Below are 26,539 nucleotides of genomic sequence, written 5' to 3'. Positions count from 1 at the left end.
ATTTCTAGACATGCAAGAAGGTGTTTCTGAACCACAGAGGAGGATGATATCCATGAAAATTAATTTTAGTCATAATTGGAAACACAGAAATACTGACTTAGCTAGAAGTTCCCAGACTAGTGATACTCCAAATGCTGACGGAGAGCAGCACTCAGAATAACTGGTCCCCAATGTATCTGCCAGAATTATTTTCAGATGGCATGCTAAAGGAATCTCTGAGCAGGGCTAGAGAGCAGGACGGCATCTCCTCATTGGCAGGGGACACACAGCTATAGCCAGTAACCTTTTCAACATCAGTAGCAACTTAGGGGATAACATGAATGGCGCTCAGCTCTACCTGACATACCTACTCAACCTATCAAAGCTCTAGCACTAAGGTAGAGCTCAAAGCATAAAACTAAGTCTAACTGACCACCTAAAGGTAAAATAAATATCCCCAATGGAGAAATACCTTAAGTCCTTTACCTCAGAACACCCTTAGCCTTCAAGCTAGGACTGGATATGATTCAGTGTCCTGCTTTCAGACAAGTTTTACAGCCTGTGATGCCAATGCGGTTATTAGGGAAGTCCTGTAACATGCCCTAGGTCTGCTGACATTCAGGCAGAATATGGCAGCCTTCTGTACCAGCACATCCATTGCTGTTGAGTTATTCAACAACTCAGCCAACTAGACTGGCATGTTCACTGCATGTCTGACTCCAAGCAAGGCAGCACCATAGGATGCTCCTTCTTCTAGTATTACTCTGGTTATGACTGAGACTTCTGATGCCAAAGCAACCTACAGCATCTTTGAGAGAGCCAAGCTTGAGCTGAACGCCTCTGAACACAGAGTCAGCCAGCGGAGAGGCACTTCTCACCTATAGAGGGGAGGCTTCACAGAGTACGATCCCTGAGGACTGAAAGGTGACATAAACAGCACAAAGCACTGTGCAGGGAGAAGAGATTGTAAGTCAAGCAGGAGAAGATTAGGGAAAGTGTCTGACAAATTGTGCTCCACCAACAGCATATATGGCAGCATTGCAAAAGGTGAAGTTTCTTTTCCTGTTGGCAGAAGAAGGACAGAAGGTGCAGTTGAGGGTTTATCAGTAGTGCACCACATTTGATCCTGCATGCACGTTCCCACAGCGAGATCGAAACCGACCTATACTAGAAGGATATATCAGGTTCATAGCCATGCTAATTGGATCCTTTACTTATATACACAACTTAGAGGATGACAATGTGCAAGTGGCTCATGAGTTATTAAATGGAAATGCTGCAGGAAGGATAGCGTGAGAAAGCATTAACAGCAGAGCGAAACACTATTAAAACCATATTTTTATTGCCAATCTTTTGTAATGACTAAATTAATATAGTTCAGCATCTTATCTGCCCATGGTTACAAGTATTGCAAAGATTTTTTTTTGGACTTTTTCCCCTGTTTATCCATTATCTGTATTCCACAAACATCACAGGAATTGTCAGCAATTAACATAAATAAATCATCACCTTTTCAGAGAAAGCTTCAGTACAAGAATTTAAGATGATAGCAAAAAATATTACTAAATAGCTCATGAAGGGTCTGTTCCACCTTCCATTGAAGTCAATAGGAATCTTTTCATTGACTTCAATGGATATTGGATCAGAACCAAATTGAAAAGATCAATAGCGCACACATTAGGATAAAAGAGCAGCTATGCCCTTCTCTAGAAAAAGAACACGAGTTCAATTCAAACAACAGATTACAGGAAGGAACCAGTTGGGGAGAACTTTTTTCTTCTCCTTTGAAAAAAAATCTGCAAGAGAACAGCAATTCAAGATCCTGAGAGCTAAATCTCACAGAGCTGTAACTAACTCTCATCTTCCACTATCCTCTGAATAGGTGGGGGTGACTGACACTTTGAGAGATTGGGACCACTGTTTAATAAACTAGCTCCCTTCTACCCATTCCTGTCTTTGGTGGAGAGTGTAGAATGAAGATTCAATAAAGCAATTTTACGCCTTCTAGTAAAGTGTTAACGCTTCAGAAGAACAGATCTAACATTTTCAAATGCAAAAACCAGAAGCCTCAGTATCAATTTGAGAACCCACAGTGGCAAGCCCCCTTCTCAAGCATGTTATAAGGTTAGCAAAATTAGCGGCAGTCAAGACACTATGACACTTAACTCTCATGGTTCATATTCAGGGTTTTACTAAAGGGTTGTCTTAAGCCATTGTTTCGCCATCCTGTTTGTTCCATCAATGTAATTGTTGATTTTACCCAGTATAATTGTATGGAAAATGACCCTACAACTGGGCCAACATGCGCAGTTCATAAATTCTTGCAGTGCAGCTCCCTATGTATCTCACAGAGCACCTCCAACGCTCAGTAAAATCCAGACAAGCTGCAGCTGGCTCAGCCATCTGAAAAATCAGACTTTGGAGGGCTTCAGAACTCAAATGTCAACTTCAGAGACTGACAGCCCTGGGGTTTTTACATAGTGGACAACTTTGGTAACTCTTCAGTACCTGAGATGAGGCCCAGATTGGAAAGATCATGCATCAGGATAGATGACACTCTGCCCTCCTCCAGAGAGGACACAGTTGACCCACACATGGCCACACATGAAGCTTAGGGCCCAGCATCAAATTTACCTCACTAACCACCTGTTTAGTATTTTCTTGCTAAAGAAAGAAGAAATCCTCGACTCTGGTCATTCCATCCAGGTTCCTGTCTCAACTTAAGGGTGTATTTTGGTCATTTATATTTAGAAACAGAGGACAGTTGGCTTTTTGTCAACTTGGTAGTCCAGAAGGATGCACAGCCTAGGGTTTCTGTTCACTTCATTAGCTTTCAAACAGTTCCATCTCTACCCATTCACTATCACAATTTTCCTTGAAAGACAGGCAAAGGTATTTTTAGGGACTTAAACAATTTCCTTCAAGATTCATTCTCATTCCCCCATCCTCTGACATCATACATGTATTCCTCCCTTTACACGTGCACCCCAAATTGACTAATCCAGCGTACTTGTTTCCATTCTCATTCAGCAGCTCAACTCTCAGCAAGAACTTCTGTGTTCAGGAGCAGTGCTCTGGAACTCCTCCTACTTACTGTTCGCTCCCCGCTTTTCTTCAGTTTCTCAACCCAATTGTGCAAGCACTGTGCAGTGCATTCTGCTTGCAACTTTAAAGCAGGGAAACCACTTGGAAGAAGTGGAGGGGGGGGGCGGGCAGCAACCAACTAACCAGTAAGGAGAAATAGCCATATCAGATCAAGGTGAAAAAACATGGATGAATAAATGAGATCTGAGGCAGTAAAGGGAAGATCCAGAGGATCAGGATGGGGGGGATGCTTTCTGGGAGAGGGAAGGAAGAGGCAAGCTAAAGTCACTAATTTTTCAACATAGAAAGAACAAAAGAAAGAAGAAAGGTATAAAGAAAAGAAGAGAAAAACATTAAGTTTTTTAAAGTCAAGAGAGAATATCCATACTGCCAGAAACCATGAGCAATATAGGCAAATACATTCTAGAAGTTTGTAGGAGTTACTAGGGAATGGCAGTACTGACTGAATCTGAAGTTAGAAGAACATTTTACAGGCAAGAAAAGGCAAAGCGATATATTAATAAAAGTAAATGTCTCTTGCTGAAGCAGATTTTCATCTTCAGAATTTGAAGTTGGGATTAAAACCACTTGACAAATTCACATTACTTCCTCATCTTTCCTTCTGCTCCTGCCCACTTATTTCTCTTCTGCTCACCTTCTTTTCACACTTCATCCTCAAGAGCAGTACTGCCGCTTGACTTTTATGTCAACCTGCCAGGACTTAGGCTATGGATCTACTGGAACCAAAAATAACTCAGAAAGCTCTCCAAACATGAGCACAAGCACACTTTCTAAAAGCATTCCCAAATGGGAAGGATGGCTTTCCTTGTTTAGAAAGTCATAATAAAGAAAAGTTTTTAACATCACTGTACAATAAATACATTTTACACTGTAGAGGCTAAAACTAAAGTACCATCTAATAAAAAATAAAAATGCCTTTCTGTTGATACTGAGTCTGTTTGGACCTACAGTGCGTACCATCAAAAGACCTACTAAATCTAAAGGGCAAAACTACCTCAGCAGACTTCATGCGGTTTCCTCGGTGAGGAGGCTGTCTACAATCATTTCAAAGAGGAACCTGGGTTGGCTACAGGTCCGTTCACCCTGCTCTGCTCAACTCAGTAGTATCTGCTCAGCACTCAGTTCTGCCCCTTCACTAAAGCTGGGATTTCACTTTCCCCTCCAACAATTTGCTTCATTCCTCTCAACTTTCAGTTACCGATTACTGTACAGTCATTTGTAGTTAACAGATTAGATTAACGCAACATCCAGCCCAGATCTGCAACATGCCATTGTGCAAATTCATTCATTATGCAGCTGCACTTAAGCCCCAGTTATAAATATGTTCTGCATTCACAAGTGACTCGGGAAAATACATGTATAAGCGAAGTATGGAAAGCTGTACAGTATGAATCCAGAAAATACACGCAGCAGTCAGGCACAGACAGCTAACTAACACTTTAAATACAGTGACAATGCAGTAATTAGCCATACATCTTTTGGTACGAAGGAAATTTATCGTACCCCATTTACAGTATAATCCTGTCCCAGAACCTGTTTATAAAGGTCTCGCGGTCTCACCCAAGCATTCAAATGCAGGAGTAAAAGAACTGAGAAAGGAGGAGGGAGATCAGAAGCAGAGGATGGGAATCAGAAACAGAACAGTGCAAGAAGCCATAAAGTGATAAGTATTGTTTACCTGTCAGTTGACATTGATTAATCTTGTGTTCTGTGATATCACTCAGTGACTCAAACACCTGGAGGCAGCTGTCACAGCTGTGCACAGCTTCTTCTTCTAACTCCTCTCCTTCATCCAGCCTTTTCTTACAGTCTAGCACTTCTCCATCTTCTGCCTTGTCTTCTAGTTTGCAGTTAGGGTCTGAAAGAAAACCAAGACCGTGACGTCAGGCATCTAAGAAGAGAACCTTTAAAAAGAAAAAAAAAAAAATCAAGATAGGTTCTTGTGGTAATGATGAGAAGAAACATATTTGGCATGAGCCTGCAGCACACTGTAGATTTTATTGCTAAGTAAGCAAAGGAGGTTTTTTTCCTTAATTTTTTTCTAATCTTGATGAAAGGAGAATTTCCCTTCTACTCCCACAAATGCAGCTCCATTTCTCACTCAAGCAATTCTTCCATGCTTCAATGTTAGGTTTGTCAATTTTATCACAGCTATTGAAGCTGCTTTGATCATTGTAAGAAAGGATAAACCACCTATGCAATTAGTTTTCAATGAAAAGAAAAATCAAATCAATGAGTGTGCAGGAACTTCTTTTCCCTGTTAACTACAGCGTTTCAGAGGAAATTACCAGAATTAAGAGGCTAATAAATTTGATTTACATAAACATGAAATTAATCTTGATTTTACAGCCCACTCCAGTACTCCATCACCACGCTATACGACACAAACAAAGCCCTGGAAAGATTATACCCTGGGTCAAAATGCTACACATGCTCTGAACTTGCGTATGACTTCAGACAAACCTGGTAAAGTTCCTGTATTTGCCAGATCATGGAAAACTGGAAACTAACTATTGTAAAACCTAAACAGTGCACAAGGAGAGCTTTGTCTGTTTGACACGTTAACAAGCATTTTGGGGACAGCAGGAGTGCCTCAGAGCAGCAGTCCTGAGCCCAGCTGAAGCTTCTAAACTGGAAGAAATGTGCTGTCTCACCATCATCCCCTATGCACAGAGAAGCCACAGAGCTCGCTGCTCTACCTTGGTGCTGCAGATGACCAGCGCAGAGTGACATAATGCGAAGCCTAGAACTTTTCCTCCTCTGAGGAGATGAGTAGCTTTAACTACTCCTGACTTTTTGCCCACTTTACTAAAAGCTTCCTTCAAAAGACAGAAATAAAACAATCTGTCTTCCCTAATAAAGCAAGCTGGCACTTAACTTTGTTTTTCCTTGGGAACCACAGTACAACAAGTGAAATGCAGAAGAAAAATGGTTGTGTACATTCCAGCAAAAGGAATGCAAGTGTTTCACCACTTTTCCCTTTTCTGCTTTGGCCGCTTCATCTTTCCTTTTAGATATTTGAGAGAGCTAAGACTGAAACAAGTCATTTTAGAAAACAAGGACAAACTCACATCGTAACAGGAGATTGTGCAAGTACATTTTAAGATGTTATGCTCTTTAGCCAAGCGAGTGACTAACCAGGAGTAGGCTTCTTGTCCACAGCAACACAGAGATGGTATCTGTGAACCCACTCTATTTAGGATTGCAATTGATTAGGATCACGCACAACTACCTGAAAGGAGAGAAACTACAACATGCTAACACTAAATTCACATCAAACGGGGAAGGGGTGAGGAGGAGGAGGAGGAGGAGGGGGATTCCACTTTAAAACACTCTTAAATCCTCTCTACAGCGATGTGGGCACAGCCATGTCTGTATTTGCCACTGTGCACAAAGCGCAGGCGTTCTCGCTGCCCACAACAAAGATCAGGGCTCTCATCATCTTTCTACATCCTTTGGTCCACACTGCTGCACCCTGCCCTTCAACTGTTCAAACACAGACGGACCCACAAGCAGAAACTGGAAATGACCCTTGTCAGGGAGTCTTCCTCATGCTATGTGGTTCATGATCAAAACCGAGGAATTTCTTTGACAGGGGTAAAGGGCAGAATTTATTTTTAAGGGAATCATATTACAGAGAGAAACCAGAATAAGTTTTAAAAATAAAAAACACATTCTGAAGGCAAAAATGTATTTGCTGTGCAAATGCCCTGCCCGTACCCTGAGTGCAATCCTTACATGACAAATTCCATTCACGAGGTTCTTTCAAGAGTGAAAACTTCCACTTGGGCAGCTACTTCCCAACAGAGGAGTAGTCTGCAAATTTACACACCAAAAAGGGATGTTAATTGAATAAAATGACTTTATGGCATTTTAGCCATTGTTGAATGCTTTGAATCTAATAACTTCCATTGCCACTTCATTTTCCAAGATATTTTGCAACATTAATAAAAGTAGTTAGGAGATCACCAGGTTATAAGCAGTTCAGAAAAAGAAATAATTGTCTTAACTGTTGCAAACTGACCCCAACATCATTAAACACTTGTTGGAAGGTAGCACGTGCACATCGCATATTATTAGTGGTTCAGCTCAAGCTCCCAGTTTCATCTCATAAAACTGACAGCACTCAGGGAAATGTGGGCACTGGGTTTGAATTTTAACATGAGTATTTAAATGCTGCACATAAAGTTTACAGACCTGTTTGTGTTAAATAAGGGTAGTGTCTGACTCTACTTTAAGTACAATGCTGAAGGAAAGAAGAGGGGAGGGAATTCTCAAGACTTATTATTCAGAAACACTTGCACTTTACAGGAATCCAGCAATACACACACACGTAGGCACACATGCACCCTTTAGTGCACAAAAGCCTAAAGAATCGCTCAATTTAAAGCTTCCTACTTAGAGACCAGTTATTAAAATTAGAATCATTTTAAGACTAATAAGTGTTTTGCTTCTCCTTCTGCATTTGCAGATATAAACTCTACAGGGACAGAAGTCAGTCAAGCTTATTCCCTTCTGCTGCAACTTTAGAATACATGCTCTAGCCAACTGGCACATTTGTTTTTAGGTCAACACTTAAGTGGGACCCTCTGGGACCTAGGTTCGAGTTTAGCCTACGACAGCTTTGTGAAATGAGTTCTGGCAGTCTCAGCCCCTCTCAATGAATGCATTTCCACTGCGATCCGCTTTCGTGAAGAGATGTCGCCACCAAAATAAAAAGATATTTAAAGAGAGAACATATCACTTGGAGGCTTTGTGAATGGATAGCTTTTCTGTTACAACATCAAATATCTTCTATCAAGAGCTGGTCTAACCTTAAAATAGTTACTTAAACTGAGGATAAGCTGCCTTATTTGAACTCCTCTCTTGAAAGACTACAATAAAACGTACTTTATCAATGCAATATGCATTGATTTATACTTTCTCCTTAACCTCCTGTTCAAAGCTCATGCTCGCACACAGACTTCAGGGCATATGTCATTCATTTCCCACATTTCTTTTTCCCCAATATCTGCAACAATCACAGCCACAATTCCCTCAACAAAGATTGTCTTCATAGTAAGATTACCTTTCCCAACATTTGCAAATGCCACGGTCATTTCCAGAGGTTTCCCTGCCCTATTTCAGAGGCTGCTGTGCACCAACTGAAATTTTCAATACACATCAGCAACAATACACACATCGGCTCCATCTGCAGATATCACTGAAAATTATCTAGTGTGGAAAGGAAGCTTACTTTTCTGCAACAGAAATAAATTCAGCCTATTAAGGCACTTAACCAAAAAAAAAAAAAAGGAGGGAAAGAACAGTTGTCTTCTGTTACTGATTATGTTAACATTATTTATAAATGGAAATTAAAAGAAGCATGATTTTCTCATTACTATGTTCCCTGGCAGGTGATTCTCCCCTTCCTTTCTTCCTCCTCCTCATAAGGGATGTTATTGCTGTAACTTGGTCTAATAAAACTGCAACTTTGGGGAAAATGAAAAATTGCATTGGCTTAAAAGTGTTGGAGGCAATAAAGCCATGGACTTCAATTAATTTCAAGTATGGGAGTGGTTTAAGGCCAACCAGCAGAAATTCTATTCTGCCCATGTAAAAATGAGGTTTCACCACATTTACTTTTTATAACCCATATAAAAGTCAAGTAAAAGTAATGAATATCTAAAAGCCATCTCAGTGGACTGGCAAAGACTATCTGTATTCTTGAAACTCATCTTACATATTTTTGCCTATGTTACAAGGATCCATAGCTAATCACAACTAAAACATCAAACTACCAAGAAAACAGCCTCCTTTCCAATCCATTTCACTGCCTTGCAGTAGACCTCCTTCCAAGCCACTTCTGCATGGAAAAGTGCTGGCAAAAGAAAGGAAAACTTAGATCATGTGGTTATAATTATTACAAGGCAAGGAATATTTCTTCAGCTCAGTGGTAAAGTAAAACTCTGTCGCTCTCTGCTCCCAATAGTGTCCATCGCAAAACAACTGCCTCATTAAATCTCTGCAGTAAGATTAATATGCCGTAGCTGCACTACATTTATAACTTGGTACTCTATAAAAAGCACATTTAATGGTTAGAGCCAGAGCTTAGATACAAAGTATTACTATAAAAACTTCTGGCAGTGTGTACACAGTGTGGGCCTTCTGTACTGCTTGCTCTATCAGAAGGTTTTTTGTTTTTAATATCGGCACTGCATTCTTGCTATAGAGAAAAACAGAATGTTAAATCTTGCCTAGAAACAGACAGAGAACAACACAGGACATGATGGGAAATAAATAACTAGCAAGACAACTTAACCATTGAGAATTATTTTAAGAAAAAATGCAGAAAAGCAACCATCCCTTGTCATATTGATCTCCAGTTTTGCAGTCCTCTATTTTTCAACTTCATGTGTCTACAGCAGTACAAGTTTGCTTTTTTCCAAGTTTGCAGATCACTAAATGGAGACATAGGTACATTCACAAGAGTTTGAGAAATTTCCCATTAAAAAAGCAGAGAACTCTCTCACTTTTATTTCCTCTTTTCAAACAATATTGTTTATGCACAGAGCCACTAGAACCTATAAAAAGGCATCAAACACCAAACACAAACTCACAAGACACACACACAAGAGAAATACAAAGTCTTCTAGCTGAAGAAAAAATTAACCGCATTCTTCACCTTCATAAGAGGAATAACTCCAACTCTTCTCAAACAAATTACCTACACGTATTCAGACATGACTAGCCTTCTAGGAATATCCTTAAGGAGTCAGCCCTTACTCCAAAAGGTGACCTCAGCTGAATGAATGAGACTCTTCAGATGAGTCAGTCCTGCTCTTCAGATAAAATTCTGTGAAATCAGTACCAAAGACAGAAGTGAAGTATTTCTTGCATTCTCAGAACCGTATTAGAGAATAAAAGTGCCCTTGTTGTTACTGGGAATTAACAATTATTTCTCCATGATTATTAACAATACATATCCCTGTGATCCCGACTCAAACAACAGCTCTGTCCACCCAGTCTCACTGACTTAGAATTAAGGAGCTCTTGATTAATCCCTGACTGGTAAGGAATTATACAAACAATCCTAAAAGAAATTACCCTTATCCACATATTTTACAAATATGAAAATAGTTTAAGTGGAATGAATATTCAAGTTTATCTGAAATGGCATAGGGTGGGCTTTATGTGGGGGATGTAGAGAAGAATTATTTTTAACAAAAAAAAAAAAGAAAAAAGAAAAGCATGCTGCACTTCAGAAGCATCTCACTTTCAGTTGGCTGACCTACAAAAGGCAGAATTTCTAATTCTCAGGAATTGAAAGGTGAGGGGAGAGGAATGTTATTTTCCATTGCAAGCCCCAAGAATGCATTCTAAGCTGAAACGGAGAAAGAAGAGAGCAGGCTTTGCAAAAACACCCCGACACAAAAATCCCTCACACTGTTGTCAAATGGTAAGCAAGCACTAATGAAGGAATTCAGCATTACCAGTCTGTGCGGCTGTGTGTCCCACACCTGCCTGTTGGTCCTCTGTTTCATTTTCTTCTACTGTCAGAAAAAGGTAAACAAAACAAAAACAAAACAAAAAAAAAAGATGTTAGGTAGGTAGCTGAAGTGTTTCAAGCATCTTTACACCAGCTTCAGTTCTGAAAGCCAGTAATGCTTGTACAACACGGGCAAGAAAAGCTGCACTGCAAAGTGCGAAAGCGTAGACCAGACCAAAACAGAATACGTTGCTGTATGGAAGCTACAAATCTGAGAACAGAGTGACCAAATCGTTTTCATGGCTTAAAAAACAAATCCAATTTCCTCTGGGATGTTTTTCTTCAATGTAGTCTACTGTATTTGGTTATGGAACTAAATGAGAGAGTAATTCTGGGCTTTAAGATTCTACTCGCTCCACACAGATAAGAGAAAACCTTCTCCTGCCAGACAGGAGAGGTGTGTGTGCTAATTCATACATACATACAGCTTTAAAAAAAAAAAATAATAATCCTAAATTCAGTAGCAAACATCTCAGCAGTGCAGACAGCTTTGCAAAGGAGAACTAACCCCATGCTGTTTTACTGTATACACCACACCAGCATCTTTCCCTTGGCTCACAGCTTTCCAGAGCAGGAGAACTAAAAACAATACAATTCTTGTCAGATTCACTATTCAAAACTTGTTGGGCTAGAGTGAACCCAACAATTTTTTTCCTGCTACTTTGAAAAACTGGAGCGCGCTGTTCTCGTATGCTCTGATACAATGCCTAAGTAAGATTGACTCTCCCAAAGTAAAAGTAAGGGAAGAGCTAAAAGGCAGAACCATTTCCTTTTTATTCTCCCAAAGACCGAGTTCTTTGAGTTAGAGAACAGCGGAGAGAAAAGAATTCATTCTCACTCCACAGGGGAAAAAGCTGAAAGGGGAAAGACTGTACTTCTGCAGCATTTCCACTCCCAAGAATTCAGACCTCAAAAAATAATCATGCAACTGAGTTAAAATCCAAAGATTTGGGGTATTTTTCCTGGTTCTTGGGACAAGAGAGTGCAACACGTAGGGTCACATATAAATCTAGACATATATTCAAAAGAAGAGATACATATACACACTCCACAGGTACCTCTTTTCCTCCTCCGCCAACCCCAAGGCTTCATACAACTGGTTGTTTCTAGAATCTGAGTTTCTAGAAAAAAAACACCAGTTTTCATAAGGACACTCTTAGGACACCAGAAACTTGAAACACAGTGCATATATTAGAAAGAGTCAAGCACAATCTTCAGAGGACTCTAAAAAAAATCTCTATCTCTGTCCCAGAGCTGTGGCTAGTAAGCACACTCTTCTCAAAAACAGAGATCCAATAAAGTTTCCCCAGCCCTGGAGTAAGTCAAGCATTTCACAAAATATGATTCTATGAGCTGACTGTTTCAGTTGAACTTGTATTTTGCAGCCCTGAAGTTACCAGTACTTCAGCTGTGATAATACTGTATGATTTTCTTTGTTATGCTGAAGCCCAGCAGTCCTCACAGCTAAAGGAAACTGGTCAGACAAAGAAAGCAATGGGAAAAGCTCATGAAAAGCTGAGTTTTGGGGAACCTGTAGTCAAACACAAACTAAGCTAAACAGATTTTTCACTATGGCAGCACAGATCGGTAAGGCTCATTAGTAAAGCAAGAAAAAGAATGAATACAACTAGTATACAATTTAAAAAAAAAAAGATACCGCCTTTTGTGACCCCCTCAAAGCCCCCAGGGAAACCTCTGCAGCAGCCCAACCTGACCCTGTTTATGCCCACCATCAGCTGTTGATCTATTTCCAAAAAATGTTCTCAAGAACAAGCTCTAAAACTGAAAAATGAGTCCACTGTTCCATCCCTCCAGAGGAAGCTCCCCTTGGCCATCAGTACCTACTGATCATCCTTATTAAAGGTTGTAGACCTATCTGTTTTATCTACCAGTGAAATCCTCAACCACGATACCTGTCACAATTCAGCCCAGAAAGGCAGTTTAAAAACTATAATTTTTTAAGTTTCAAGATGGAACTGAGGTAGCAAACATGAACTTTTCAAGAACTGATTCCCAAGTGGTAAACTTTAACATAAAGCAGCTACCTGCTAAGGAGTAAACAAGATCCGCTTGTTTGAAGCGGATCTCCACTTGTAAGTGAGTGCAAACCAAAATGCAAGAGTTTCATCTTTTCTGTTGTTCTGTACTGAATGTCTGCTGCCACCAGCTGCAGTACCAGAGTCTCTCCCCGCTAGTGAGAAGTGACTGCACGCCAAAACGTGCTCAGCTTCGCTCTGCTGACTGAGCGGTACACCAAACATTTTTAGGTCTTAAAATGGAAAAAAGAAACATGGATACTGGCTAACAGATTGTTTTCAGGCATGCAATTTTGTAGTGTGAAAACATGACAGTGTATGCCTTGTGAAACCAAACATTTAAAACTTCCCTGCTATTTAGGGATCTGAAAATTCTGTGAGAGCTGAGGTTTGCTTTCAGCAAAGGCTGACCACTATGTCTTTACTACACTGAAAAAAAAGGAAACAAGTATCAGAGCAGGTAACTTTGTGGTTAGCATCTTTCTAAAGCGTCCGTCAAGCCCTTCAAGGATTCTCAGTCACAACAGAACCAAGTAGGTCACAACAGGCCATGGCACAAAGACTTGCTAATAATATCCAACTAGACTGACATATTTGTCAGGAAAATTAAAACCACAATTAGGGGGAAATACGGTAAAAGGAATAAGAAAACTACCCCACAAAACCCACAGAATTAGGGAAATCTTAGCACTAGCACAAATCATCTACAAAATAGCATCTATTTTTCCTATGCACTAAGTTAGATCATTCCTCCAACTACCATGGGTATTTGTTACATTAAGTAAGCTACAGCTGGTAGCATCCGATGAGCTGTCGATTAGCGCTTTATGCCTTTCCACAACCAGACTCTGAAATCTTCAGTGCTATTTCAGCTCTCAGGCCACTGTTAATTAAACTCACCTGACTACGAAAGGTAGTGTGACATGCAGCCAACATTAACTTCCCTTAAACAGTAACTATACCATTTTCTTTCAGGAGAGAAGGCGACTTTAAACAGAACCTATAGAGAGAGATTCTTTAAAGTTTGCTGACCAGAAACATTTCTCTAGCACTAGCATGCAGTGTAACTAAAAAAAGCCACAAGGATGATAAGCAAATAAAACAGTAGTGAGCATGCACTATTATTAATTCAAATGTCAAAATTACCAATACTCTAGGACCATAATTGCACATAGGGATGCCATCTTCATTACAGCATATAACACATCCTAGCACAAGGTAAGATAAATTCGAGATAACAAAGTCATAGAACACTAGCAAAAGGAGAGGCCTCAGGAAACCAGAACAACAGCTTATGAATCCAGACTATGAATAAGTGATGTTACTGCTGAACAGCACTTCTAGATACATTTGAAATAATGCTGTCAGGAAAGCAACAATATTCCTTGTCCCTACAATTATGTGTTTATGACCACAGGTCACCTGTTTTGTTCGCTGTAGAAATATTTCTCAATTGACTTATCTGTTCCTTAAAACAACAAACAAACCATCAAGTCCCTACTACATATTTTCTCAGTGCAACTTTTGAAAAAACAAAACAGGAACCCCAAATAATAACATTTTTAAAAAAGACCAGATCACCACAACAACTGTGCAATTTAAAAAAAAAAAAAAAAGTCTCAGTAAGGGAAAACAGAATTCCAGCATGTCAACTCTATCTCCCATTATAAAACCTTGTCGGTTGGACAGATACCAGTTTTTAAAATTTTCCTACAAAAAACGTATCTCTAAACTGAAGCTGTATCTATGTCAAAGGTTAGGACATTTCAGCTTTGGTACAGCCAGTGTCCAAGGCAAACCCTGGTTTCACTTCAGAGAACCTCTCATGCTTAGGCTGCTGAATGTCAACATTAAGACCAACTATTCCTTTTTAAAGAAAACAAAAACAAAAAAACAACCAACAAATCAAGAAGTACCATCAAGGACAGCCAATGAGGAAAACCTGTGGGGATTTTGAAATAGAGGTCCTAAAACCAGAATTAATCTCCTGACTGCTCTACAGCAACACCTGCTGATCAACGAGGATTTCACCCCTCTTGCTTAGAGTCTCTCCATGGGACACACGGTTAGCCTATAAAGGAGGGAGATTATTTTATAAAGTTCGTACAAAATATACACAGATTTTCTAGCTTACAAAACCTCATTCATATTCTACTGACTAACCAGGATTCCCCTTCACTGAAAAGTTAATCTGTAGATTTAGCACCCTAAGGAAGAGCCCAAGTCATTTCTGGTTGATGCCTGGGAAAAAACTTGTATGGAGAAGAAATGGATAAAATTAGAAATGTGAAAAAGGACGTTTTCACTGAAAGGGAAGCCTTTTGGAGAACTCTGGCTAAGATTTATGGCTTCTGAGCTATTACAAACCATAATAAAATAAAAGCAAAAGATAATTGAAAAAAGTCTATTTTCTTCTAGTCTAGGTGGGTTAATAAATTTTAAGAAAGAAAGAAAAAAAAAAAAACCTACCCCAAATGCCTGAGCCTCTTTTCAGCTTGTTAAACAAAGCAGGAGAAGCCACATATACCAAAATAAACTATAAAAATAGATTGCTATTGATTTATCCCTTCCTAAAACATATTCCTTGAGAGATGTGAAAATAAACCTAATATAGCAATTAAGATTGTCGGGACAGGAATTTTAGAATATATATTTTTAACTTGTATTATGCATTCCTATAATTCAATACTTAATCTATAAATTTCCATTAGCATATGATTAGTAATTCAATTTAAAGCCATCTTTGCACAAAAGCCTTTTTCTTGGGATGGTAACTTTGCCAAGTGCATCTTCAATCTACATGTTTGAATAATTTCTGCAGACAAGTAATAGAGACACTAGCTGTATTAGCATAATCAATACACAATTTACTGAGTTACCCAGACAGAACAGAAATAAAATGTGTGTGCCATTATTTCAGTACCTACAAATGACTGTAATTTCTGGAACCATCTCTCTACTTTTCTTTTCCCTCCTCCTCATGGCCCCATAAAAACCAAGAGGACATTCATACTGCCACCATCTACAGGCAGATATTAAGTATGATTAGATAGATTAATCACATAGCAGAAGGCAAGTTTAAAAGCCAGTTACAGGAGGTGCTAGGTATCCTTTAACTCTATTAATGGATTTTGAAGATGTTTCGCACTTTGCCATAACGTGCTGTGGAAATACATCTCCATAAGGGTTCAGTCAGGATACAAAACTGAAATTAAAGAAGTTACAGGGTAGTATTAAATGCAGGATCACATGTCAGTGCATCACCTGCTAGGGCTACACCTTCTTCCACTTTCTTCTCTCCCTAGGTACCACTGATGCTCTAAGACTTGCCTTTTAAACTCTTCTGGCTGACACATGTGAGTGCAGGATTTCACACCTGGCTATGCCACGTGTAAGCAGCAATTCAGTGGGTGACTCCTGGAAGTCAACAACCATGTCAGACTGCTTCATAATGTCCTTTAAGATAACTGGCATTCATAAAAGTTCAGAACTACTAAGAAAGTCTTGTTTTCTGAACAGTTTCACCTAGTATCAATACACATCTATCAGCTACTAGCCAGAAACTCGATTACCATTTTAACTCCCAAATGTATATGCACCCAATGACTTCAGTGTGAGAAGAGTTGGAAAAAGAAATGCATTGGCATATTAACATTTCAAATATCTACGTCCCAGAACGCTAGTGAAAATTAGTTCTGTGTGTATAGTCACAACCGTACAAAAATTCAATTAATCCTATGCATGAATATTTGTATTTCTGACTTGTTTTCCCTTGTTTTCCCTTGTCCTGTGGCATACCCCTGTTCCGATTCGTATCTCCCCCCCCGCCCCCCTGAGCACTGTAACAGTATCCTCTTGATACTTGGAAATTATTATTTTCCTTAAAAGATTCCTGTTATATAAAGCATTCTTCTTCTTGCATTTGCTTTTTCCAGAAGAGAAAGCCCCTCATAGTATTCACATTTTTTACCCCTCTCTTTAGTCTATCCTAACACTAAGCTTAGGGTTTTTTTCCCCTAATGTTCTTCTTGTAGAAAGACTGAATTAGGAGTTCCCAATTAGACTGCAGTGGTTGGAAAATATTATTCTTATGCTAAAATAAAGTGTTTTCCTCAGCAGCACATAAACATAAAAGTAATAAATATACTTAAGTGGAAAGAAATTATGCTTAAGAAATCCTTTGGATATTCTTCCAACCCTTGATCTCAAGGATGACAGCATCCAAATGTGACAGCCTAAAGACGTCCAGTTTTACATAACATTGTGTGCAGAAAAGGCAGAGGATGCTCTTTCCTGCAGCAGAGGGGGAATTCTACAGAAACCCCAAAGCTGAGGGTAGGGGATATCTTTTTCTGGATAGCTGAGGGAGTAGATTAATTAGTTCTGCTCAGAATGCTAACTTTGCCTCTCTAATCACGCATCTTGTAACAAGGTTAAGCCATATCTACATATACTCATATTTTTATTGTTTAAAGTAAACTAATAAGGCTATGATATATTTCTAAAAGTACTTTTGTCCAAAGAATCTTAAAGCTTTTTATAAACCTCAGGTAAATTCCAGACATCCCTAAGACTCTCTACCATGCAATGTAACAGATTATAATGGATCTCTGAGTCAAATTGAGGGCCATGGTGAGAATTCGCAAAGCAAGAGGGAATCTCTCTGGGAGTCAATTCTTAATACCAGGGTCAGGACTTTCCGCTGTCCTGCCTGTCTTAAACTGAGTACTCCACCTCCATCCCTGACAATGTGACTGTGGGCATCCAGTCCATTTTGAGGAAAGGCAGAAATTAGGAGGGTAAGATAAATTTTAAGCCTAACCACCAAACCCAGTATTTAACAGGAATGCTTTCAGAGTGATTCCTCTCAGTATACCGAAACTAACTGTCACCTAAGCTTTCTGACTCTCTCAGAGGGACATAACTAAGAATTTCTGGTATTCCTACAGATGTGTATTTTCACATGTGCATAGAAAACAGGAAATTCATTAAACACCGTCAACAAAAGCCTAAACTCAGCAAGAGACAACAATTTGAATCGAACTGACACATGGACCACAGAACTGCAAAGTAACCAACATTACCCAAGCCTGAAGACAGGTGATGTAAGGGCGGGCTCTGAGGACCTACAGTAAAGGATACTATAGATGATCATTGCCTTTGAAAGTTAAATCATTTACTTACATGCCTAAAATGAGGCACTTAAATTGAAGAGTTTGTCTGACACCATCCCAACACCAAAATAAAATACATCTGCATGCTTTAGCTCCATTACCTACAGACATACATTTACCTGAGTCAAAAACCCCACCTCCTTTCAGTTGAGATTATCCCTGATTTACATGAGATGTCCATCTATTCTGTAGCAGGGTTTTATAACTTTCTTTTTGATCCCTCAAGCTCTCTGCTCTCTTCTAGATGACTTTCTATCATGTAGAACAGCACTCTGGTCTATATCCACAAAGAAGCTTAGAAGACCAAAAACTGGTGAGGGGACACTGCTTGTAAATTGCCAGAAGTTCTGCCCAGATGCCACTCAGGTCAGGCAATACCTATGGTTTTATCATCCAGGCTTTCTGAGTGCTGTGCAGCTCAATGTTAAAATCAAACCAAAGCCCCACTGCAGCTGGCTAGTGGAAGATTAAATATTCGCCTGCCTGCCCTGGCTTTGGATGCAGGCTTATGGGCTGGTTCTTCAGAGTCTACATACCCTTCCCTGGTTGCTACAAGATACTGGCAGAAACTATGTGGTTGAAATACCTCTTCCTTTCCCCCTCTTGCCCACACCCACTGGTTAGATCACTCACCCAGGATGTGGGTGGCACCAGCTCAGCTTTCTTCTCTATCAATCAGAAGGATTTCTACGCACGTCATGAGCTTCCTAACACAGAGCACTTACCCTCAGACTTGAGGTGCACTCGTTCACTGCTGTTGAAGCTGCCATACCTCACCTAGAATATTCACTGAACTAGAAAGAAGGAGAATTAGCATGATACCTTATCATGGTGAGGGCACCCACCTGGGAATTGGTGCACGTGGACTCCAGTTCTAGTTTCACTGAAATAATTCATCAGATGTAATATTGCAGTAAGTACTTAGCAGACCAGGACCCAGGTCTCCTCTTTCTCCATTGGTACTCAAGCCATTAGAGCCATGAGTCTTGTGTATGAGCGCTCCTTCTCGCTCTCTTGTCCAACAAACACTTAATTACACTTTTGAAAAGGGAAGCATCCTCGACAAAAATAAAAGGGCAACTCACACTCGCAGCACAATATGCTGCTGGGTAATGACTGATGTACTCCCTGTGAGATTCAAACACCCTTAGACAAAGCACAGAACAGAACCCCCGCCTCTAGCATCCTAGCAGAGCAAATAACTTTCCCTCTTCAGTAAAGGGGAGAGGAAGAGCAGCAACACAACCCCTCAATTCCTTCTAACTTGGGAGGAAAGGAAACACCTGGCCCTCCATCTCCAAAAAGCTGGATCAGATAAGCGACTGCTGTGAGATACCCTATTGCACTGAGACACCTACATCTATTACCGGGGAGGAGCCAAGACACACTATTCTTTCCAAGATTTTCCTGCTGTCTCCTTAAGGTAGTTCCTACTCAACAACAGCTCACGTACCACTGAATTATATCAAGAATCCAAGCGCCTGGTGCAAGATGACTATTCCACTAGGCAACCAGGCACCTGTAAACTGAGCACTGCAGTACTAGCTTCATGCAGCACGCAAGCCCCCTTTTTTGGACCTAGCCTTAGAGCTTTCTGACCTTTCTTCACTGATTTACATTTGTATCTGGCGAGCAAGTCTTCCGCTCAACAGATTCACCAGAAATCGCAAACCAAATCTTTTCCTATGCTCTATCTCTTTATAAGTCACGTAACGCAACCCCTTCCCAGCGGTTGCACGCACAGGCCAATAGCAACCCATTTCCTCCTCCCATCTTCAGAGTGAAAACGTCACATCAGGCATGGATCTTGACATCCTGTTGTCCTGGAACCAGTGAATCAGAAAGTTCCTTCCTCAACAATTGTATTCTTTGGAGGTGGAAAATAATTAACTTCCCCACCCCCTCCTCCCTCCTCCCGCCACTATCAAAGTTCGAAATTCGCTTGACTCTGTCTGGAAAAAGAACCCCAGCCACCACAATTCAGTGCCAGAGAAAGTTTTGTTGATGAAAGCACAGCCTAGTCTTCCCAAGGACACGGCCTCACTCCATCACATCATCCAGTCCAGCAACAGAGCAGGTATTTTATTTTTGTTTTTAAACTTCCTTTCAAAAAGTTAATAAGTCGATAATGGAAGTTGAACTTGACAGGTTACCAAAAGAAGTGAACAACAACAAAAAATAAAACTAAAAAATCAATTATCAAGGAATTCATTGTTTGAAATGTATTTTCCTGCAAAACACAACTCAATAATGGCACGGGCACAACAAGTTTCAGGGACCGTATACAAAAGTCATCTATTGTGCCCTTAGCCAGGACATTTAGACTTAAAAGTGCTCTAGCTTTTCCACACTCGTGTGTAACACTGAGCATCTGTATGAGAAACTAGGAGAGAGATTTTGCACTTCCCGTGAGGTAAGGACAAAACTCCTGTTCCAGGTTATTGCCTTGCATGAGAGAATAAGCTCTCAAAAAATGGGGTTTAGGAAGGAGGGAAACCACCAATAGTCTCACTATCAACATCTTGTCCGTTTCTCCTCAGGGCAAAAAGGTGTTCTGCCTCAGTCAAGAGGCTGTTTAACTAATGACCAGTACTTCCAAATTTGTAAGAAGGCTAACTAGTTACTGATACTGTATTTTTAAAGAGCCATAGTAAGCCCCCATCATATCAAAAAAGGAGAAAAGGCGGGGGGGGGGGGAGGGAAGTCACTGTACCAATAGATACTTAAATGACTTTAAGAAATCTTGAAGGACTAAAAATCCTAACCTTAGAAAGAAAAATTGCACCTAATTGCACCTATATTTAAAAGTGAAAGTATCAGATGAATCACTTGCTCAAAAAACATCCCTTGTCTTGCTCCCAAAAAGGAGTGGGGGAAAAAATACAACGAAAATAATTTCCTCAAAATCTAAAATTTCATTGGGCATTAATTCTGCAGATTTGGTAAGTAACAACCCTACAACCCTTTCAAGTACACATTATACAGATTCAGCTGTACAAAGAAAAGTTGCAGTATAGCATCACTCTAGCTAAAGGAAAATCTAAAAGGCTCAAATGTGCACACACCAGAAGAACACGGATAACCTAGAATAAATCCTGAAAAAGGAGAGAAAAAAATCCCCTATATATTCTTCTCAATAATTATGCAGTGTAGAGGGGCAAAAAGTGTTTGAAACTAAAGGAATGTGAAGTGCGGGGGGAAAAAGCGTGACCGGTGATAACTAATATTGTAAATGTGGAGGACAACGGTCTTGGTTCAAAAATCCATTGGAAGAGGGCAATTTTGTGCAGTCTTACTAATGTGTGCACAGAAGAACATAAAGCAGATTTTCCTGGAAAGTAGGAGGGCTGAATGAAAATGTTAATTATAACATGTTGTAATAAGGATACCCCCAAGATCAGCCCTATCTTTTTTGCTACAGCGTAGTCCCTAGGCATATGGCTAACTACTCCTTGATCATTATCCTGGCTAAAACTAAAGCTACTGAAGTTTAGGAGACTCATATCTAACAGAATTTCTTTCATCTCTAATAATTGCTAAACTAGCATAATTACTCATACTTGAGGTGAAATAGAACCCAAGTTGTCTAAAATTAAAGTTAAAACAAAAACAAACCTCACCCCCTCTTTTGGTTTTTGCACATTCATCTTTTGTCAGAATCCTATGCCAAGTGTCGCATTATGATTTACAAGTATTTAAAAGGTTCTCTTGCACTATCTGACCTTCGTAAAAAGAGCAACTGAAAAACTTTAATGTTTTGCAGCAACATGCTGCAAAATGTATTTGAAAACAGACATGTACATTTTCACAGCACCAAACAAAACAGGTCCAGTTCTTTGTAGATCTGTATGTTGTCCCTTCAGGGAAAAATATCTATACGTACGTATATATACCACAGTTCCTATTTAAGCGAAATAGCGCATTTTCCCCACCCCCAGCTGGGACTGATTTTGAGCTCAGGTAGCCCTACAGAAACCAATGGAAACTGTAAAATACACCTGGGAAAAGATGCTAAAAGCTCTGTCCTAAGGTATCAGCATTTGTACTATATTTTAATCAATCTAAAAAAACAACTCCAAATATCTTATTTTCAGTATTCTACACAGGAAAAATACTGAATCTACGTGGTCTACATAAAATGTTAACAGTTTTTCTAGATCCTTTCCTCATGTACAATTATTCAAAAGGAAGATTTTCTTCCAAAATGCGCAAGTTTCAAAATACTGAACCGTGTTTCGGAACAAAGAAATGAGAGCTATTAAACCAGTTGTAAATTAGACAGAATGAATTACAGAGCAACATAAAGCCTTTCAAGACATCTTAGATCATGGCGGATAACGTTATCCTACACATGTTAGATAAGTGCCTCCATACTGACAGCTTCCCTTGTTACACAAGTTAACAGCAACTCGGGAAAACAAAATCAAACCAAACCAAACACACGGCATTTCTAAGCCTCTTGATATCAGCTTTTTCACAAGATTTCACCTTTATGGAAACCAGCAGTACAACCAGTCGCTGTTTAGGTGTTCACTCCTAAGAGTACCTGCTCCTAAGAAGTAGACGGTGATGCTCGATACAACTCATGCTGGTCCCAAAAATGACTGGGTAGCATTACTGTAATCCTACAGCTAATCAGGGCCATCAATACCACTACGCATTGCCAAAGCCAATGAATATTACTAAAGGTCAGGGATGTTTTTGTTGTTACAGTTTTTTTTTTTAATACATAAAGGAGCTGGGGCATGCTTTGGCAAGTCAAAGAGAGAACACCATAAATAGCCTGCATTATAAAAAGATGCTAATCTTAAATCCGCTTTGTAATTTGTTTTTTCATGTACTCTTTTATGTTCGGTATCTTAATTTTTGCCCTTTTTTGGATGGCCAAATAGAAGCCAGCAATTCACTCATGCATCAAACAGATGTTTTTGCTTTTCAGGCCAAATGGAATCTTACGAATTTTTTGTTCCCTCCCTGTAAAATGATGATGCCAAAATAACACAGTTCCTGAAAACAGCTCGTTCAGAAAAAGTTCTTTGGACCAGTAATACTGAAACTTTAAGTTCACAGAAACCATGCCAATACTAATTGCTGTTTTTGTTTATGCTGGATTGATCATAGTCTAATCGGCAGACAATCTAATGACTTTCGAGTCTAGTCCATGCAATTTAGAAGCCAAGGAGGGTTGGGGCTGAGAATAAACATTCAAATAGTTGACAGATACACAGAAATGTAAAGGCTACCATTCGAAGGGGATCCGAATGTCAAATTCTCTCTGAACTATTACTCCTATTATGTAAGATTTTTCTTTTGATCCACTACTGTTCTGCCTTCCTTGGTACTACACCATCTGCACCTCTGTGCGAGAAACATCCTTTCACTTCAAATTGATGATGAGAAAACTAGTCACATTAAAACACAGGTACATTTACTCAGTCCGCCAACTCTCCGCATTAATTGAGTTGCAGTTGAAAATTCAGTCAGGATGGAAAGAGTACCTAGGTTTCCTAAAAAAGAGAGAACAACTCTAAGAGAATTCTGGGTTTGCCAAAATATTTCAAGATACAAGCCTTCCTTAAGCAGAACATAGGTATGTAAAGTACATTCGATAAATTTTTCCTTCTCATCTTTCTAGGAACTCACATTCAGTAGTTTTATTTCCGCAGTCAAATGTGGGATACAAAATTACAATGAGTAAAAATTTGTTTTGAAGTAATAACAAAATATTGTTGGTTTTTTTTCCAAAACGAAATCACTTTCAGAGCTCAGCGCTTCTATTAAATGTGTGGGGCTGTTCTGCCTTCCTTGTGATGGCTTATCTAACACCTATAATTTCAGTGATTTTTCATGGCTGACTTTAGCATGCTGAATATGGCTTTACCTTAGAGAAAACTGGGTTTAACATTTAGTGAGACTACGTTTTTATTCAGGTTTGTATAAAGAATACCTGGCTTTCCTTGCAAGTGACTATATTTTTGTAACTTTGTTTCTAAACAAAGTTTCTCACCAAAAGCCGGTAGTAAGGGCAGAAGAAAAACCTCAAGCCCTCCCAAAACTAAAACCCCACAAATCAGAAAGGGGAGGGAGGGGGGAGGCAGTCAGTAGCCCAAGTGTGATATCTATGCCAAGTCACAAAAAAAAAGGTTGACCACACAAATGGCCAAGTTAAACAAGACACAAGTGAGCTGCTCTCCACTGCTTCCCTTGCTGTCTCATCACAGGGGGTCTCCAGCCCGGTTTTGCTGAGGGACTGGCATTGCCCTCAGGAGTGTAAGGGGCCATACCGATAGCCCTTCTTCAGTACCCTCCATCTGCTCTTTTGGGGCTTATTCCCAGGTATCGTATCTCTGACTTATCTGTCCCCACCTGCTTTTCTCCCACTATCCTCCCTCCCCCATCAAATGCATTAAGGTGATTTTGATCAGGTCAGTGATACCGAATAGATTTTTTTTTCTTTTCCCCCCAGAAATTAGCCAAGGAAATGGCATAAATTAATCAGTAGAATGAAATATAGGTCAGGACTGATGAGTTTGATGCAACTGATCCTTCCCTTGCCTAAAAGCACCCGGCAGTTGAACTTTAATTCCTCCTTCCTAAAGTAAAATAAGATATTCAAATCACAGTTTTTCAGAAAGTTAAATAATTTACTCTCCTTTTGAGACTTTTTTTTTTTTTGCCACAGCCCTGTAGTATATTTATAGGAGACAGTGCTTTTCACAGAAGGTAATTACAACCTTATTTTTCCTTGGAAAGTTGTTTTTATTATTCTTAAATTTTAAGGGACTTTTCTAATGTTAACCATGCCTTTTTTCTTTCCTAGGTCCAAACCTGAGATGCAATCCTCACCAAGAGCAGGGGGACAGTGAGACCAAAGCTGGCAGGAAACAAAAACAAGGCTGGGGAAGAGAGAGAGAAAAAAAAAGGAATAGAAAAGGAATGGAAACAGAAACCGGGGTAATTCAAAAGTGTATTTTCACAAAATAGAAGAAATTTAGTCATTGGCAAGTTCTTAACACCCACCATTTCAGATGAACGTTAGTTTCATGCACTCAATATAAAAAACTCAATTGTCATTTTGTTTTAATGTATTTACCTGCCTTGTATCAGTATTCCCCTAAGATATAAGTTTCAAATTAAGTTATCAAAAGTGACAGACATATCAAAAATATCTCTTATATCTTCCCCCCAGAAAGGGTTGCTAAGTACATGACAAATTGGAAATGTAATGTGTAACTCCATATTTTATTTAGATGTAAAACAGCACTCATGAGTTTAAATAACTCATTTACATACACTCAAAGAATAGTTTTTCAGAGAAGCTATTTAAAATACTGTTTATTTTTAAACTATGGAACTATATTTTGTACTGACTAAATCAGCAATACTTAAGACATAAGGAATTTAAATAAACGCTGCATTGGAGGTACAGTTGAAATTCTCCTTCCAACATTACTTACATCTTTTGTTTGTTCACTAAAAATGAAGATGTAATAATTGATGGGCAGACTCTTATTAATGAATTTAAATGCTATGTCTATGCAAGCATCTTTCGACTTCTCAGATGGATTGCATTATTAGCCCTTTCAGAAATCTTACAATCGGACTGCTTTCAGAGTACTACTAATCCACTCAAAAACTGACATGATTCAAGAAAAATAAAACAGGGAAAATGAAAAAGATATTTGAACAAAGGCCACCAAGAATGACAACCTACCCCCCAAAGGTAATTACTGCAGCAATAATTACAGATGATGATTGATTTACTGCCTGGTTTTAGTTGAAAAATAGTAAATAAGACACTGCAAAGAAATCTCTATCCTGAACACGAAGCGGTTTTCTTAAGTCAGTAGTTTATTGTCAGCAAATCCAAGCTACTCTATCTGAAACGTACAATCTTGCTGTTTTCTCATTTTAGGGACTCTCAGGCTACTGGTACATAAAGAAGGCAAAGCCCATACCTCCACATAAAATGGAAGCTGTATCTTTCGTTTTAAATTAAGTGTGATGTTTACAGGAAGATATTTGAAACAAACCTTCTCTCTGTAATGCATCTAACAAATAACCACGAGTAAAACGTGTCCAATGTCTAACAGGAGAACAATTTCCTCTATTTGCCAATTAATTCTGAACGTTTATTCCTTTGCACTTAAATACTTGGAGGTCTAAGACTACCCTTCAGTTAAAGTTTCCCAGCATCTTTTTGCAAATATGGCTAATTGGTCGCTCTCCTACTGGCTCTAAAACTCTTATGTGCACGTAAATAAATCCTCCCTGGGAAGCTCGGAATGTAAGTGCGCGCCCAAGCAACAGAACTTTCATTGTGGTATCATTTTTAAAAGGTAAGGGCAGAGCGGCTCGTTTGTTCTTCACAAGATGCCAAACAAAAGCACTACTGAACCACAGAAACTTTGGTAAACTAGATACAGACGGCAGCAGCAGGTAAAGCACAAAATTCAAGGCACCCTTTATTCCTTTTTAAAATATCTGGAGAGTTTAAAAAAAAAATAAATAAAATAATTAAAGCCTGCTCTAAAGCTCACTGAAGTCAACAGGAAGACTTTGAAAAGGGAACTCCTGGAAAGAGTTGTTTCAAGCGAAGGGAGCGTAAGTTTTTTTGCCAGGTCCTCCTGTACAAGTCCATAAAAGCAGACCCCGCTCCTGCTTTCTAACTATGAAATCGCACTGGTTTCTAGGCACTTAACTCCTGGTGTACGCCA

At 39.4% G+C, this 26,539-nt stretch overlaps 1 protein-coding gene across 1 annotated transcript in view; it reads right to left on the bottom strand.

Moving 5' to 3' along the window:
• Positions 1–4,946, bottom strand: part of ZNF521 (zinc finger protein 521) — a gene marked incomplete at its 5' end in the record, with an annotated part of 88,801 nt that extends 83,855 nt beyond the window's left edge. Inside the window, one exon of the mRNA XM_009705411.1 lies at positions 4,763–4,946. Coding sequence (XP_009703713.1) covers positions 4,763–4,946 — 184 coding nt within the window. The remainder of the gene's footprint in view (positions 1–4,762) is intronic.
• Between the last annotated feature and the right edge of the window lie 21,593 nt (positions 4,947–26,539).

The sequence above is a fragment of the Cariama cristata genome, unplaced genomic scaffold (assembly GCF_000690535.1).
Source record: "Cariama cristata isolate BGI_N322 unplaced genomic scaffold, ASM69053v1 scaffold6510, whole genome shotgun sequence".
NCBI lineage: Eukaryota > Metazoa > Chordata > Aves > Cariamiformes > Cariamidae > Cariama > Cariama cristata.
The sequence above is the reverse complement of the archived record's forward strand: the minus strand, read 5'-3'. Positions and strand labels throughout refer to the sequence as shown.